This window comes from Apostichopus japonicus, chromosome 21 (genome assembly GCF_037975245.1).
Source record: "Apostichopus japonicus isolate 1M-3 chromosome 21, ASM3797524v1, whole genome shotgun sequence".
Classification (NCBI taxonomy): domain Eukaryota; kingdom Metazoa; phylum Echinodermata; class Holothuroidea; order Aspidochirotida; family Stichopodidae; genus Apostichopus; species Apostichopus japonicus.
Window position 1 is genome coordinate 17,272,328 of NC_092581.1, and position 17,208 is coordinate 17,289,535.

At 38.7% G+C, this 17,208-nt stretch overlaps 1 protein-coding gene across 3 annotated transcripts in view; it reads right to left on the reverse strand.

The window, feature by feature from the left end:
• Positions 1-17,208, reverse strand: part of LOC139963044 (connector enhancer of kinase suppressor of ras 2-like) — a 38,569-nt gene continuing 21,361 nt past the window's right edge. For all 3 annotated transcript variants that reach the window (XM_071963505.1, XM_071963507.1, XM_071963506.1), the window contains 9 exons: positions 16,795-17,039; positions 15,435-15,655; positions 13,686-14,314; positions 12,822-13,016; positions 9,425-9,492; positions 8,672-8,856; positions 7,086-7,196; positions 5,294-5,508; positions 1-4,523 (listed from right to left, as the gene is read on the reverse strand). In XM_071963505.1, coding sequence (XP_071819606.1) covers positions 4,173-4,523; positions 5,294-5,508; positions 7,086-7,196; positions 8,672-8,856; positions 9,425-9,492; positions 12,822-13,016; positions 13,686-14,314; positions 15,435-15,655; positions 16,795-17,039 — 2,220 coding nt within the window. In that variant the 3' untranslated portion in view covers positions 1-4,172. The remainder of the gene's footprint in view (positions 4,524-5,293; positions 5,509-7,085; positions 7,197-8,671; positions 8,857-9,424; positions 9,493-12,821; positions 13,017-13,685; positions 14,315-15,434; positions 15,656-16,794; positions 17,040-17,208) is intronic.

Consider the following 17,208-nt stretch of genomic DNA (forward strand, 5'->3'; position numbering starts at 1 on the left):
TCAGTTGTCATGTTGACAAAATATATTTAGTGAGATCGTATAAAAACAGATACATGCATGAATATTAGTGAGGTCAAATTTTACAATTGCATAAGCATATATCTATATACTTACATTGTATTATCCAAGAACTTCAAAAAAGCTAGTTAGACATATTATTTCAGAGATATATGATTAAGAATGTATTTTCACTGATTAATATTCATGATATGCACACAAATAACAACCTGGTTGATTGTATGAATGTAGTGTGACAAACCTAATATGTCAAGGATGAAAACCATGGAACATTTGGTTCTTGTCTAATTGTGTTTAAAAGCCATTTCTTGCAATTTGATGAATATTAATGACACAAAGTTGGGAATGTAATGAAAATGTGCTTATTATGTACCAACAGCACCATACCAGTTTGAACCAAATTTTCTTTAAAGCCGTCCATATATTAGTATTCATGGATGGGAACCAACAACACTCCATTAATCACAGGGCATATACCTAAACAAGTATGACATTGATTCATCTTGTGGTAGTTGAGATACGTTTACAAGCTGTTTTTGAAGATTTCTCAAAAAGCCCGCCCACCATGAATATTAAAGAGGTAAAAATTTGTTGTTATAAAGAACATGTACTTATTATGTAGTTACATACCAAGTATGCACTAATCGGACATACGGTTGCAGAGATATCAACATTTTAAGAAATTTTATGGTAAGCCCTGCCCACTCATTAATATTCATGAGATGGGAACCAAAACCAATAGGGCAAATCTACTCATTTTAGGGCATCTACCTACCACCAGTATGACATTGATTCAACTTGTGTTTGTTGAGATATCATGTCTACAATTTAGCCGTTACATACATACACACACAGATACATACACATGCCTGCACGATCGCAAAGGTTACTGAGCTTTTGGCATCGTAACCAAAAATGGCAGTGTTTCAGGCTGACTGGAGCTAACTATGCTAGTATGGCATGGGTTCAACTTGCCAAGTCAAAGTTGCAGCATTGTAAACAAACCATGACACAGGCCACTAAAGTTTTAAGTAACTCCAAGAAGATTGTGAAGTTTTCCAACATAGCGATGACACAATGACTCGAGTCTGCAGAGATACTGGCAATGATTTATATCGACTTTAAAGGCATTGAAGACTCGCCCCAAACCGCGTGCGGCCATCTGAAAAAGTTAACTTTCCGTTGCTTGCAAGTGAAGTTTTCTGCTTGTCGCTACAAAATGCAGACAGTAATGAAACGTGATACCTTGTTGTCTTTAGCTGGACCTGAGGTGTCCATCACTGTATCGTTTGAACACTGTGCTGTGGGTATTGACTGCAGCTGTATGTACTGACTGTACACTAGTGTCTAATTACCGAAGGTAGCAAGCTGTGTGCGTATTTTCTGGGATCGATGGCGGTGTCTAAAACTTCTGTTACACCTCATTCAAAACTAGGCCAGATTACCGGCATTAACCGTTTCTTTTTGCGCGAGTATTCACACCCTTTAAGTAACTCCAAGAAGATCGTGAAGTTTTCCAACTTAGAGATAACACAATGACTGGAGTCGGCAGAGATGCTGGCAATGACTCAAATCGACTTTAATTAAAGGGAAGGGACTCCTGAACTCAACTCTGAAACATAGTAGCAGACTAAGTCACTTTCAATATTTGGGTGACTCCCCAAGCTTGAAAGAACTCTTTTCTGGTTTCAAGTTAAGAGCTTCAAGTAATATGGTTTGGAAAAAAATCCTTCCAATCAAATTTGCTATTAAACATTTCATATGAAGATTGTACTTAATGCATATTAAAACTTGTCCTAAAAATTTCTAACAAATAAAGCACAAAAATCTGTCTCTCTGCAGGTCTACATGCATTCTATGCATAGATTATGATAATGCTTTATTAATAAAACAATTTTAAAATATAATTTACTGTTGCAAACATCTGACCTTTAGTTCAATATATTTCAATGTTACACAATATATATTTACCTTTCACCAGACGAATTAATTAGCACATATTTAACCATGACCAGAAATTGTTTAACATACAAAACAACTAAATATCTTAAAATAAGGTTTGCTTACGTAACACACTCTTTTAACAACTTAATTGTCACATTTTATCATGACCAGAAACTGTTTACCCTACAAAACAACAAAATATCTTAAAAATAAAAAGTTTGTGCTATTGTCTACTGAAACTTCTATTGGCATGAAGTGCTTTCATTGGCTAGAGTTGCATATTCAAAATATAAATACATTTTTATCACTAATAAAATGCCTATTTATGACATGCCATACTGACCTAGAAACATCTTTTAATATAGCTGTATCCCTTTGTTTACACTGACTTGTTGAATACACAGAGTAAGTACAACAGCTAGATATGCTGTGGAATGATGTGGCTGTGTTTGACTTGTCTAGTATTAATAACTGGATACAAAATATCAAATTAACACACTTCTGTGTGGAAAAGTAAAGTGGAAAACAATATAAACAACTTTTTGATATTACATAAATGCAAATAAAAAAGGGACAAAGTACATACATTTACATGTTAGTTTGGTTCTGCTCAGATGGGCCAATCAAACACTTTCAACGAGATAAAATATGAAATGAAACTTGCAGCAGGGTCTGAAATCTTATCTCAAGAGACATTTCAGTTTGGTGAAAACTTTGATGTTATCACCTCTGATTTCAAACCTGAATAGAACTATGGCAGATGTTTTCTTACAGCTTTTAAAAAAATATCATAGGAAGATAAAAACGCTAAAAGAGAGTTGAATAGGCAAGTAGAAATGAGAGTTGAGTTGAAGGAACTTCAACTCAGTATTATTTACAACACTTATCTAGTCTTAAAGCTTCAGTGACAGACATGTCTGGTCCCACACACAGCACTGTGTGTGGGTGTGTACATATATATACATATATATATAAACATTTAAAGGCATTCCAACTCTCCTAAACTGACCATTACTATGAAACATTACACACAATAAACGGACAACATACAGACAATAACGTAGGTGCAATAGATTCAATTTTAATGTTGATACTGTCTGCATATTTTCCCACGATTTAATTCTATGTGGTATAGTTCACAGTGCAGAACACAGGTGTTGACTGTGGTACACTGTACACAACATAGGTGTAAACGATGCTACACTGTACACAACATAGGTGTTAGCATGGGTGTTGACTATGCTGCACTGTACACAACACTGGTAAGGACTGTGCTACACTGTACACAACACAGGTGTGGACTGTGCTACACTGTACACAACATAGGTGTTAACTATGCTGCAAAACACATAGCATGGGTGTTAATTGACTGTGCTACACTGTACACAACACTGTTGTGGACTGTGCTACACTGTACACGACACAGGTGTGGACTATGCTACACTGTACTGGGTCAAGATGTTTAATATGCTACAGTAAACAGGTGTTAACATTGCTGCAAAGCATATAACATGGGTGTTGACTATGCTACACTGTACACAACACAGGTGTGACTATGCTACACTGTAATGAGTCAAGATGTTGACTATACAATGCAATACAGATATTGACTAGTCTACAAAGTATTAAGAACAAATCACACGTGGGGTGGGGGGGTGGGGGTCACACTGGCATAATATGTCTAAAGGCTGTATGTAATCTAGTACTTTGCATAGAAGAAGGTTTAAAGATGACAAGAATCTCTTTCAACTGTTATATACCCTGTCTTAGTGATGTTAACATCCATCTATAAAAACCACAGTAATGTTTCAGCTGCCAACACTTACTTGATCAAGGTCAATTTGATTCTACCCAGACCAGAAAGCCACGAGATAACATTTTATAAAATGATAATTCCCCAATTGTCTTTAAAAGCACCGGACTGAATAAGACTGTTTTAAAGTAACACTTGAAATTAAGATGTAAAACAAATGGTTTTCCTCTCAACCAGTTCATATGAGCAAATCTCATATGTGAAATCATTTTCATATAGTCTTCATTTAGCTCTTGGCTGTGATGGGAGTTGAAAGTTTGTTGCAACGCAACAGCTCAAGAACTATTTTCTATGAACATTAAGCATTCTCTCACATGTTCGTTCCAACCAGTGGTCCATAAAATCCTGATAAAACTTCCACGTTATCCTTGACGTTGCCATGGTAGCAACTATTATTTCATACACTTGTTTCTGACCCTTCACTCTCGGTTCTGATTCTCCGCCTCTCCCTTTCTCCCTCCTCCTTCGTTTTTTTCTCTTTGTCGCTGCCTCTAGCGCCCTTGACTGGACTGTTTGCGCTTTTTCTTGATGTAGAGGGCGACATTCCTACAGCTCCCAAATCTGAATTGTTTGAGACCACGCTCCCTTCTTCATCAGAGCTGAAGTCTCTTGCATCCTGTGAATGGAGTTTGGTCCGTTTGATCTCCTGCAAGAGATTAGGATGGTCCCTTTGCCATGTGTGAAAGGTTTGGGAGTTGATCTTCTGTGCCAGGAGCTTATCCAGCTCATCCACATCTTTCTTCTTAGACTTCAAAGATAAAAAGTAAAAAAAAAATACAAGCAGATGTCTTTTAATAGCATACACACATTGTAAAGCCAGAAATGAGCATCTGAGGTGATGGCGGGGAAGGGGGGGCCGGGGTGGGAAGGTAGAGGCAGTGGGAAAGGGGTGGAAGTGGGAAAAGGAAGGGCAGAAGGAAGTGGGAGAAGAGGGGACTAGGAGGGCAGTGGGGATGTGAGGCAGTGGGTAAGGTGAGAGTGGGGAAGAGGTGGGGGGAGGGCAAGGGCAAAAAAACAATGTGGTTCTATTCACATAAAATTTAAAAATAAGAAACATATATATTTGAAACTCAGGTCACAGATATCTGGTTCCCCTGCCAGTCTCTCCCACATCATGATCTGCCATTTTGGGTACAGAGTTGACAACCTTATGATGCCGTTGGCTGTTCTCAAAATCAGGCAATACCTCTGCAAGTGAAGGAGTACTTCATTGTCCTGTGATCATACTCCAGCAGTACCTCTGCCAAGGAGGGGTTATGTAATGTCGTCCATTCATTTTGGTACACATGAATTACCTCGTTCTTGTCATCTCATTACACCCTTGCACTAACCTCGACCAAAATGCTCAAATCTCGAGGAACATGTTAGTTTCCAAAAAAATCTTCCAACTTCCTTTTGGGTTAATCTCTGCGGTAACCCTAAAACATATTTTTTTTTTTTTTTTGGGGGGGAGGGGGTGTATTCTCTCGGTTGTAAATGAACAGTATTATGTTTTTATTTCAGACCATAAAACTTTACCTCAATAGTTCGGTGCAAGACATGCTTGCTGATGAGTTTCTCGTTAATGCTCTGGTTTGGGTGGTACTCTGTCTGCATCTTGTAGATCTTGCGAGCATTTTGCCAGCGGTTCCGCCTCGTGCTTCTCCTCGCTAAAGACGTTTTTCCAAACACTGATGCCTCGGGGGCGATTTCACAAATCTGCTGCGCAAATTCATCGGGCTCTTCGTCGAAATCTATGAAAATGTACATGGTAGATGTCAGTTGTCAATTTGACAACTTTTTATTAAATATAAATGAAACCTCTTAAAAAATCCTTTTTCCCCATTCCCACTTAAAAAATTGGACAAGGACAAAAACCATCTCTGATCGTTTCATATTTTTTTCTTTCATTTTTAGGATAAATTGTTTGCAGTATCTGAAGGAGATCAAAACAGCTACTGCATCCACCGTTAAAAAAAACAATTAAAAAAAAAAAAATCCTAGCAGTTCATTTGGTGATTCTTCTTATCCAAATATTTTACTATTCTTGCCCAACCAACATACTTTGATCCATTACAATGTCTACCACATGACGTATGTATTACTGTACTGCTTCGTTGCCACAAAATTTGACCTTTTGTAGTTTGTCATCAATCTTAGAAATAGAACCATCCCATATCAAATTTGATTGAAAGAGTCTAAACCCTACCCCGGGAACCTTCCCACACTTGACAGAATCAAGCTAAACATGTGATTGTTTAATTATAACTGGTGGATTTCGTTGAAGTTTTTGCAAATTTTCAAAGTTTTCTCAAAATTACCATTGACCAGTGAACCATTAGCCTGAAAGCTGCAGAATATATGGAGAGAACAGTTTGGATGGGATCATTCATGGACAAGGCTTAGTTTCAAGTCAAATAAGTGCAGTGCCAATAATTGAGAACTTTCTTGCAAAATAATATCCTATTGCTGAGTTCTTGAACTTTTATGGGTAAAATATACTCATGGAAATGCTCAACAGAATTCTGCAATCACACAAAGAACATACTGGGATAATTTGTTTGACGGGGCATTGCACGGAATAGGCTTGTAGCCTAACATAGAGAGGAACACCCCCGGGGAAACAAAAAATTTCCACAGGTGACTACATGACAACAAAGGGGTAAAAACATTGCATGTGTTTGTTTTTAGAAAGCAACTGTGGTGATACTAGTTGTTAATATAGCCATGCAGCCTTGCAGTTTCGATTGCCTAACATACAAATGGCACAGTTGTGCATTACTTTACGTACAAAACTTAACATTAGGCTAAAATATGGTGATAGTACTGTTGGGTTTTTCGCTCAAAGCATAACATAGCATAGCATTCAAAGCATAACAAAGCATCGTAAATACTTTGGTGTTTCGAAGGAAATTAGCAAATAGATAAAAAAGTGAAGAAGTTTTTAGCCGTTCTCATTACCATGACACTATTCATACGACTAGTGATTATTATCTGATACAAAATGAAGAGCATTGTGGCCCCTCAAAGGGTGTGAAGACTCGCGCAAAAAGAAACGTCTAATGCCGGTAATCTGACCTAGCTTCGAATGAGGTGTAACAAAAGTGTAGCTGTGGTCAATACCCACAGCACAGTGTACAAACGATACAGCGATGGACATATCAGGTCCAGCTAAAGATAACAAGGTATCACATGTCATTACTGTTTGCATTTTGTAGCGACAAGAGAAAAATTTCACTTGCAAGCAATGGAAAGTTAACTTTTTCACCGGGTGGCATGCGGTTTGCGGCGAGTGTTCAATGCCTTTAGTTGGTGGGTGTAAAGGACTCACTTTCAACGTTAATAATGATGTTACTTTCTCCCTGTATTTCTCTATGTCTGGGAGATCGCTGCGGTACTGGGCTGTCCGCATCATCACTCTCACTATGATAACCTGTAATATCTACAAAAGAAAAAAAAACGAAAAAAAAATCTCTTATTTGAGGCTTTATCATGAAAAAGTACAAAACATTTATTAAAAGACCAAATACTAGGTCTGATATCAGTCTTGCAGAGCATTCTATAGACTTTAGTTTAGTGAACTCTCAGAGACAAGGAACATAGAAGACTTCTCTTTTGAGTGTATAGGGATTTACAATGCAGGAGTGTATATCCATTTCCGGCTCCAAAAAGTTCCAACTCCACAGCACAGCACAGGGAGAGGAGGTAACTAGCATACAGGGAGAGGAGGTAACTAGCATACAGGGAGAGGAGGTAACTAACATACAGGGAGAGGAGGTAACTAGCATACAGGGAGAGGAGGTAACTAGCATACAGGGAGAGGAGGTAACTAGAATACAGGGAGAGGAGGTAACTAGCATACAGGGAGAGGAGGTAACTAGAATACAGGGAGAGGAGGTAACTAGAATACAGGGAGAGGAGGTAACTAGAATACAGGGAGAGGAGGTAACTCGAATAAAGGGAGAGGAGGTTACTAGAATACAGGGAGAGGAGGTAACTAGAATACAGGGAGAGGAGGTAACTAGCATACAGGGAGAGGAGGTAACTAGAATACAGGGAGAGGAGGTAACTCGAATAAAGGGAGAGGAGGTTTCTAGCATACAGGGAGAGGAGGTAACTAGAATACAGGGAGAGGAGGTAACTCGAATAAAGGGAGAGGAGGTTTCTAGCATACAGGGAGAGGAGGTAACTAGAATACAGGGAGAGGAGGTAACTAGAATACAGGGAGAGGAGGTTACTAGAATACAGGGTGAGGAGGTTACTAGAATACAGGGAGAGGAGGTTATTACTAGCATGCAGGGTGAGGAGGTAACAAGCAGAGGGGGAAAGAATGTAACTAGCAAAGGAGAGAGGTAACTAGATTACAGGGAGAGGAGGTAACTAGCGTAAGAGGAGAGGGGGTAACTAGCATACAGGGAGAAGAGGTCTCCAACATTATTTACCATTTTTCAACACTTCAATGGTAATATTTACCAATTAAAACTTGTCAAAAGGACTTATACCAGGGTAACACTTACCAGCATTACTTTAGAAAAGTCAATATTTAACAACAATAGTTGCTTTTTAAAACCTGTCAACAATTTCCTATATTTTATATTAATTGTTGTATTACCTGACAACCATTCTATACACTACCATTTAACAGTAGATACTTGTTCAACAGTACTGTAACCAGTCAACACTGCTAATAACCAGTCAACACTAGTCAACAGTGCTACTAACCAGCCAACACTAGCCAATAATATTAGTTACCAGTCAATACTAGTCAACTGAGCTAACACTCCAATGCATCAGAACTATTCACCAGTCAACGATACTATTAAGTCTGGCTCAATCATTCTGGTGTTTCTTAAGCATTTAAATACTACAGCCAGCAGTGTTAAAGTAGTGTCTGAGAACCATACAGTGTAACCTTACCTTCCATAACAGTGGACAGCATACTCATATTATCTGAAAATACCATGGAATTTCTAACTTTTTCTTCGTTCTTGAATAAAATAGCTGCCAGTTGAAGATGTTCCATCCATTTCTGCCAATCAGACTCCTTCTCTGCTTCTAAATAGACATCCTTATCCAGATTCCTATGTGATATCTTGATAGCCCTGATAGTGAAATCAAAACAAAAGAATGAATTCAAATTAGCCAATCAGATTCCTTCTAAATAGACATCCTTATCCAGATTCTTATGTGATATCTTGAGAGCCCTAATAGTAAAATCAAAACAAAAGAATGAATTCAAATTAGCCAATTAGATTCCTTCTGAATAGACACTCTTATCCAGACTCTAATGTGATATCATGAAAGCCCTGATAGTAAAATCAAAACAAAAGAATGAATTCAAATTAGCCAATCAGATTCCTTCTAAATAGACATTCTTTTCCAGACTCCGATGCGATAAACTCATACAGTACTGATCCAAAGCTAAGAACAACATAGGTGTAGGAGAATGAGTATGAATCCGTAATATGGTAATATAGCTATTCTGTATCATTTAATTTACCACATATCACATATGCTATATAGGATAGCACAGCACACACATACATATAACTTTATTTTCAGCAACCTATCTGGAGAAGTCCTAAGTTCATCCCAGTTTGCATCCCAAGAAGTGTTAGTTTCACCCAGCAAATCTCTTTAAACCAACTTTACATGAACAGAATATCTTACCATTTCTTCTTATCTGATTTCTGAATATTGTAACCAGGAAGACATATCACTCCTTTGGCCTTCTCTGCCTGAAAAATTAAAACAAATCACCAATTCAGTAGAATGCAAGGGCAGCGGAACCGGGGGGCACAGGGGGCACGTGCCCCCCCACTTTTCCTCAGGTTAAAATTGTGCCCTTTTTCTACATAAAAATTGAGGTGTCTCAAGTTAGCAAGAGGCCAGGGAACCAGAATGAACACTCGGGAAGGGCCGTTTCGGGCCATCTGAGGGGTTTGTAAAACCAAAAATTTTCTTGTACGCTCCGCGCCAACCCATGGTGGCGCTCCGCTCAGAAAGTCGTGCATACAACTTTGCAAATCCTGGCTACGCCCCTGACTTTTAATGAATTTCTGTGGGTCAAACTCAAAGCTATTTCGAATGGAAAACAATTTGTAAAGATATTAACAAGAAATAAACTCTAATTCGGAAGATTCCTACATTTAGCAACTAGCATGATTTCACCTCATTTTGTATCAAAAGAAAACTTGTTCCTTGTTTCCCAATTTGCACATTGGATCTATAGTGCAGTGCTAGTATGCATATTTTCCTTCAAAGGGGGGGGGGGGGTGTTAATGTAGTGATGTGTATACGCAAATAAGATAATACAATAAGAGTTATAAAGGGTACTAAATATAAGGCTGCATCAGTCCAATCGAATTTCTGCAAGGTGCCCTTTGATGTCGGTGCCCCCCCAGATTAAAAGTGCTTCCGCCGCCCTTGGTAGAATGTGTTACTAATAGTGAATAGTGTTACAATAACACTAGATGATGTGAACCAATGGACCCACTACAGTAACACTAGGTGATGTGAACCAATGGACCCACTATGATAACACTAGGTGATGTGAACCAATGGACCCACAATGATAACACTAGGTGATGTGAACCAATGGATCCACTATGGTTGAACACTAGGTGATGTGAACCAATGGATCCACTATGATAACACTAGGTGATGTGAACCAATGGATCCACTATGATAACACTAGGTGATGTGAACCAATGGATCCACTATGATAACACTAGGTTATGTGAACCAATGGATCCACTATGATAACACTAGGTGATGTGAACCAATGGATCCACTATGATAACACTAGGTGATGTGAACCAATGGATCCACTATGATAACACTAGGTGATGTGAACCAATGAACCCACAATGATAACACTAGGTGATGTGAACCAATGGATCCACTATGATAACACTAGGTGATGTGAACCAATGGATCCACTATGATAACAATAGGTGATGTGAACCAATGGATCCACTATGATAACACTAGGTGATGTGAACCAATGGATCCACAATGATAACACTAGATGATGGTAACCAATGGATCCACTATGATAACAATAGGTGATGTGAACCAATGGATCCACTATGATAACACTAGGTGATGTGAACCAATGGATCCACTATGATAACAATAGGTGATGTGAACCAATGGATCCACTATGGTAACACTAGGTGATGTGAACCAATGGATCCACTACAGAACACTAGGTGATGTGAACCAATGGACCCACTATGATAACACTAGGTGATGTGAACCAATGAACCCACTATGATAACTCTAGGTGATGTGAACCAATGGATCCACTATGATAACACTAGGTGATGTGAACCAATGGATCCACTATGATAACAATAGGTGATGTGAACCAATGGATCCACTATGATAACACTAGGTGATGTGAACCAATGGATCCACTATGATAACAATAGGTGATGTGAACCAATGGATCAACTATGATAACACTAGGTGATGTGAACCAATGGACCCACTATGATAACACTAGGTGATGTGACCAATGGATCCACAATGATAACACTATGTGATGTGACCAATGGATCCACAATGATAACACTAGATGATGTGAACCAATGGATCCACAATGATAACACTAGGTGATGTGAACCAATGGATCCACTATGGTAACAATAGGTGATGTGAACCAATGGACCCACTATGATAACACTAGGTGATGTGAACCAATGGATCCACAATGATAACACTAGATGATGGTAACCAATGGACCCACTATGGTAACACTAGGTGATGTGAACCAATGGACCCACTATGATAACACTAGATGATGGTAACCAATGGATCCACAATGATAACACTAGATGATGGTAACCAATGGATCCACTATGATAATACTAGGTGATGTGACCAATGGATCCACAATGATAACACTAGGTGATGTGACCAATGGATCCACTATGGTAACACTAGGTGATGTGACCAATGGATCCACAATGATAACACTAGGTGATGTGAACCAATGGACCCACTATGATAACACTAGGTGATGTGACCAATGGATCCACAATGATAACACTATGTGATGTGACCAATGGATCCACAATGATAACACTAGATGATGTGAACCAATGGATCCACTATGATAACACTAGGTGATGTGAACCAATGGATCCACTATGGTAACAATAGGTGATGTGAACCAATGGACCCACTATGATAACACTAGGTGATGTGAACCAATGGATCCACAATGATAACACTAGATGATGGTAACCAATGGACCCACTATGGTAACAATAGGTGATGTGAACCAATGGACCCACTATGATAACACTAGATGATGGTAACCAATGGATCCACAATGATAACACTAGATGATGGTAACCAATGGATCCACTATGATAATACTAGGTGATGTGACCAATGGATCCACAATGATAACACTAGGTGATGTGACCAATGGATCCACTATGGTAACACTAGGTGATGTGACCAATGGATCCACAATGATAACACTAGGTGATGTGAACCAATGGACCCACTATGATAACACTAGGTGATGTGAACCAATGGATCCACTATGATAACACTAGGTGATGTGAACCAATGGACCCACTATGATAACACTAGGTGATGTGAACCAATGGATCCACTATGATAACACTAGGTGATGTGAACCAATGGATCCACAATGATAACACTAGGTGATGTGAACCAATGGATCCACTATGATAACAATAGGTGATGTGACCAATGGATCCACTATGGTAACACTAGGTGATGTGAACCAATGGATCCACTATGATAACACTAGGTGATGTGAACCAATGGATCCACTATGGTAACAATAGGTGATGTGAACCAATGGACCCACTATGATAACACTAGGTGATGTGAACCAATGGATCCACAATGATAACACTAGATGATGGTAACCAATGGACCCACTATGGTAACACTAGGTGATGTGAACCAATGGATCCACTATGGTAACACTAGGTGATGTGACCAATGGATCCACTACAGTAACACTAAGTAATGTGAACCAATAAATTCAAAAAAACGTCCAATACTGTTGACCTCTTACCTCTGTGCTCTTGTAATAATAAAGAACAAATTCCTTCAACTTGAAGAACATCTTCACCCAGGATTTTTTGAGTCCATCATTTCTCTTGTTCAACCATCCTTCACATGAACCAGGCCCAAGATCCACACAGGTGATTCTTCGACTTATACGGGCCTTTTTGCGGGCTTTCCTTACTTTAGGAGACCTCCTTACCACCTGAAACAGTTAAGGTAAGATATGAATTAGACTCAGAGAATTAGCTTGGAGAACCAAATGTCACCTTAGAGATTGATGAACACTAAAAGGCTTAAGACTGATATTCTTGAAATCTAGATAACTGCTCAGGATTGTGCCACTGAACAAATTATGTTTGGTAAAGTTGAGAATTGAAGGCTTTAGAATGATTTTTACCCATCCAAAATGACCATGGAAAAATAACAAATTCTTACAGTCTTACAATGTATATATATATATATATATGGATGTTTTGCAGTTCACATATACACTCAGAACTACTGTGATGTTGCTTAAAGTACCTTTCCAAGTTTTCCAGCTAACCAGCCATGCCCCCCAGCAATGTTAATTGGTAGTTACACAAGGGCGTGGATTGACCGCAACGTTACCAAAACAGGTATACATCACACAGCCACATACATAAAGTATAACATATCATCACTTAACTCATGACTCATGGGTGAAAGGGGTAACGTTCGATGATGCAACCAACCACAATCAAAACAAAACGATAAGTGTACATTTATTCACCAACGTGTTTGACAAAAAGACTTTTCATGTCCTACTTGGTACCTTAGGTTCAGTGTCAAGAGGAAACTAAATTAAAAGTGGACCTAGAAGCAAGAAGGTATTCCTAAAAACCAACCCCACCTTAGTATCCTGGTAACTTGGATTTATTCTGTACTTTGGTTGTGCCACAAAGTCTTCGGGAACGTCGATGGCCCTTTCTTGATATCCTACCGCGGGAGTCACTTTCTCTGGTGATGGCGTTTTACTAGGTGGCTTTTCATCCTCCACTTCCTCCCAGATAATGAAGCCCTCTGAGGAGGACCCAGAGCTGGTCTTTGATTTGTCCCTGACGTTAGTCAAATCCTTTCTATTAACAACAGTGGCATTAGATTCTCCTTTCTCATTCGAAACATCTTTCCGACTCCCCGATGAAACTCTTTCCGGCCGTGATCGTCTGCTGTCTCTCTTTGGACTTGCGTCGCTCCCGACCTCTTCCACATCCCTCTTAGCCGTCTCTTCATTTCCGGCCATATCGTCCTCTTTGGCTACCGTAGTTTTCTGCGGTAGTTTGAGGGAGATTTCGGTTTCTGAGTAGAACCACTCTCCCTTGTCAGGCTTCTTCTTCTCACTCTTCTCAGTGCTGTTACCATTCAAATCCAGCTGAATTCTCACAGTCTTCTTCAATTTTGGTGTTTCGCGTGGAGAGAGTTGTTCAGCCGAATGACCGTGTGGTTCAGATTCCTTTGCCTGTCTCTCCAACCAGTGTCTCACTACAACAAAATAGGTAACATAAGTTCCAATAACTTTTAAGCAATTTCAAATTGACTGGTTCCCTTTTCACCAACTTTTAATTCAATGACCTCATTTGTCATCAACTTCCTTCAATGTCACAATTGCGGCTTAGGGAATTTCTGAAAATTAAAAAACATGATGCAATCACAAATTGTTACACATTGTAACAAAGTGTGAAGACAATAGTCTGTAATTGCTATGATATAAAAAGCCTTTGCACACCTCACCGCAGCTAGAATTTCAACTGGTGTATAAATGTTTGTGGCAAGGCATAAGTGATTCATGTCCGGTATCACGTAATAAAAGGCCACAGCCTACATGCTAGGCACACAAGGGCTAGCCTAATCAACAACTGTTGTGGTGAAAATCAAAAGAAAACAAAACAAAAGGCAATTTGCTTATACACTAAAGAGCCTCTGTAAGAGAAAGTGTAAAAGTAAGTGGGCCTGACATTTTGATCCTAGCAGGATCTTCTTCAGAGGCTGAATGTGTGATCAGAAAATAACAACTTTTATGTAAAGCGTTAACAATCTTGATACAAACATACTCATAGTCATAAATCTTTCATACATAATCTACCTTTTAACAAACAAATTAGAGTGAGAAAATTGCCATCAGATCAAATGTTCTTGGTTGGCAAAGGAGAAAAGACTTGTCATAAATCTGTCATACATGACAAGTATTACTCATAATTACAAATGCATCATTTACAAGAGGAAGTTGTTCATGGGCAGAAAACCACTAAGCAAACAAATCATCTCAAATTGAATAACAAGTATTATAATTACTACTGAAGACTTCATGATAATACATCGCAGGCCAACAACAAATCAAACAATTAGAATAAATAGATTACAGGAAGACTTGTTTCCATGGCATAGTTAAACAACATTATTAATATCTAATTTGGTATTAATTGCACCTAGTGTTAATTTTATGCTAAAAATTGTAAACAGCATACATACATGTAAATATTCATGTATATATATACATATATATATATATTTATATACAGCTATGTATGTGGGGGTTAATATTGCTATAACATGTCTGCCATACAACAAGTTTCTGACATTTTGCAACTTCATATTGACTTACAATCTTCACTTGATATGTTATCCAGATGTAAGGTGTCCAGAGGCAGGGACCTCGGTCTACTTTCGCCGGACGATTCCTTTGACTTTTTCGCTGTTGGCCGCCGTAGAACGGCTTCTCCCATAGTAGGACATCTGTGCAATCTCAATAATTTGTTCTGCGGCTCGGGGGGTTCTGAGTCAGAATGAGACTGTTGGGTTTGCAATGGCGGTGTCTTTGTTTCACTGTTTATTTGAGACATGCAGAGAACGATGCAACCACAATTAAAAACTCACTTTTCATTCGCTTAAAAAAGTAGAACGAGGGTTTACAAGGGAAGGAGGGCGACATGCAGTCACGAAACACTCGATAAGAGCTGTTAATATTTTAATACCCTCATTTCTTAACGTCAGGGGTCTCTTAAATACTTTGGATTTTAACCCAAGCAAACCCTGAAATCAATGTAAAAGCACTGCAACGATAAGCTACAATAATTTAGTATAATCAATTAATAGTCAGTCACATCTTTCTTAGATCAATCATGACTAAAGTAAGAATGTCTTTCTTATGTACTAGTAGCAATGAAGCATTTAATTAATTCTAAAACAATAAAACACCTGATTAATAAAATTAAGTAATCAAGATACAGACTGAAAAAAGGAAAATATGGTTACATACAATCATCAATAGTATTGGTTATCTTTAATGTAAAAGATCAACTCTCTATTTTCACCTGCTTTTAATAGAGTTGTGAAATAACAGGATTAATATCCATCATATTCCATAAGCTCTGGCTCAATCTGTGTCTTTCATAGTTTTCAACCATTTTTTGAAGCTAAACGATCATCCGTGATTTCGCACGTTTCTACTCTACAGACAATTGTTTCCTTATACAGTTCATTTCTGCATCACCTACATAATCTTTTCGATAGAGTTCAATCACACATGTATAGAAACTTCACAACATAATTTAAAGAGTTTAAAGGGTGTGAAGACTCCCGCAAAAAGAAACGTCTAATGCCGGTAATCTGACCTAGTTTCGAATGAGGTGTAAATGAAGTGTTAGACACCACCATCGATCCCAGAAAATATACGCACGGTCCATACCCACAGCACAGTGTACAAACGATACAGCGATGGACATCTCAGGTCCAGCTATAGACAACAAGGTATCACGTTCATTTTCACGTTTCATTTCTCTCTGCATTTTGTAGCAACGAGCAGAAAACTTCACTTGCAAGCAACGGAAAGTTAACTTTTTCAGATGGCGACACTTGGTTTGGGGCGAGTCTTCAATGCCTTTAAGAGCTGATAAAAGTTGCTACCTTTTTAACAAAGACACTGAGATATCATCAACATGTATATCCAATATATTTTTACACACCTTTCACTCTGTGTCTCCAAAGTCTTTAGGTACAAATCGTCTTTGGTTGCCGGGGGTTTCAGACTGTTGTTGGAATGCTTTCTCCGTGGCAACGATGCTAGTCCTCCAGTCTGGAAGGTATGACCGCTAGGTCTCACCAACTGCCCAGCTTGGTTCAGGTTTTTCGGCCGTTTCTTCAAGGTGAGCACGACCTCTATCGGATTAGCTATTAAGGCCTGAATGACTTTCTTGTGTTCCCATCCAACCTATTAGTACATAGGCGTGGGCAACAAAAATACCCAAAAAACAAAATAGTATGGTACTGTAGCACAAACACTTCAAGTATAGTATCAATTTATAAGCAGGAAGTCTGAACACTTCCCATGTCAGATACTTCCAAGTATCAATACATAATAACTACCCAACAATACATAA